This window comes from Eurytemora carolleeae, unplaced genomic scaffold (genome assembly GCF_000591075.1).
Source record: "Eurytemora carolleeae unplaced genomic scaffold, Eaff_2.0 scaffold3575, whole genome shotgun sequence".
Classification (NCBI taxonomy): domain Eukaryota; kingdom Metazoa; phylum Arthropoda; class Copepoda; order Calanoida; family Temoridae; genus Eurytemora; species Eurytemora carolleeae.
This window is the reverse complement of record NW_019399460.1, coordinates 1-1303: the sequence shown is the minus strand read 5'-3', so window position 1 is coordinate 1303 and position 1303 is coordinate 1. Positions and strand designations below refer to the sequence as shown.

The 1303-nt window shown below is 36.1% G+C and overlaps 1 protein-coding gene across 1 annotated transcript; it reads left to right on the top strand.

Moving 5' to 3' along the window:
- Window positions 1-93: 93 nt before the first annotated feature.
- On the top strand, window positions 94-1291 carry LOC111717753 (uncharacterized; the record flags this gene model as incomplete). The annotated part of the gene is made up of 2 exons (XM_023493222.1): window positions 94-178; window positions 325-1291. Coding segments are annotated over exons 1-2 (1030 nt in total), but the record flags the coding sequence as incomplete, so codon positions are not given.
- Window positions 1292-1303: the final 12 nt, after the last annotated feature.

Sequence of the window (1303 nt, the reverse complement as noted above, 5' to 3'; positions counted from 1 at the left end):
ATTTATTGTGATTTTTAATTTGCTTGAATAATGTGACTAACCTAACAATACTATTTTTTTATGTATGATATTATTTTTTTTATTTTCAGATACTACTCTGCAGTGATTCATCAAAATGGAAAACTTTAGTACAATTAAGAAAAAGATAGAAGAGTTCATCATACATATCGATCATGAAGTGAGTCATATAAATATGCTTTGTTTTTCTTTGAAATTTAGGTCATGAACCTACCTGGTACCAAGGATTTGAACAGTCTTTATAATATTTGTAATAATGCAATTTGTAATAAACAATAAATAATATTTGTTAATTATTATTTTTAGTGTCCGAAGACTCAGAGAGATGAGGATGTTAGGAGACAGATGAAATGGAGAGGGAATTTCTTCCTAGGAATTCTTAACAACATGCAAATGATACTTATAAAACGAGGAAGTGTTGAAACTGGTGATAGTCCTTATAAGGATTTTGACAAGGATTTTAATGAAGTTCTAAAGCTACTGGATAGCCACCAGACGGATAATCCAAGGTGCAATGTTGAAAAGTCCGAGTGGGATGCAAATGTTCAGGAACTCATGACTGCCTATGAATCTCTGCCAAGGCATATTGTGAACCCATCATTTCAACCTAATGCTGACTCCGCTCGCTCCCCTTTTTCACCAACAAATGTTTGTAGTGAAATAATTAGGAGAAATCTCTTCAAAAGTCCCAAGGTACAGGCTAGAGAAATAGTGGCTGAGGATGTTTCAGAAGAAAGTCCGAGTGAAGCTGCCACAGAGTCTTCTGACAACTGTAATTCAGTGGAATTGACCGAATTAAAAGAAAGACTGTTAAAAACAGATGCCAAGAAATCAAGAGAGGAACGTGGTAAGGTTGTTGACTACATTGTGGCTAACAAAGATGTCTTGGCTCACAACAAGTGTTTGCTGTGTGGTTATGAGTTCACTTTATTCAAAAACCTTTACAAACATTACAGAAATGTTAAGTGTACGAAACCAACTAACATAAGAAAGAAACCTGAGAAAAAAGGTAGCGTAAAGCCGGTAGGCAGTAGGCCTACATCTATACCTGTAGTAGTTGATAAGACTGGGGTTCAGCTGACTCAAGAAGAAGAAGATATTGTGGATACCTCTGTTATTGAACATTACGACGAAACCGAGAGTATTCTGACTTTTATTTGCCACCCCCTGGAAATAGATGTTTGTGATAGTCTTCCCGACAACCAGGGAAGAGAGAGAGAAAGAGAAGATATATTTGAAGAGGTTATAGATGAGAGTAGATCTCATAGATCACGTTCCCCTGTCC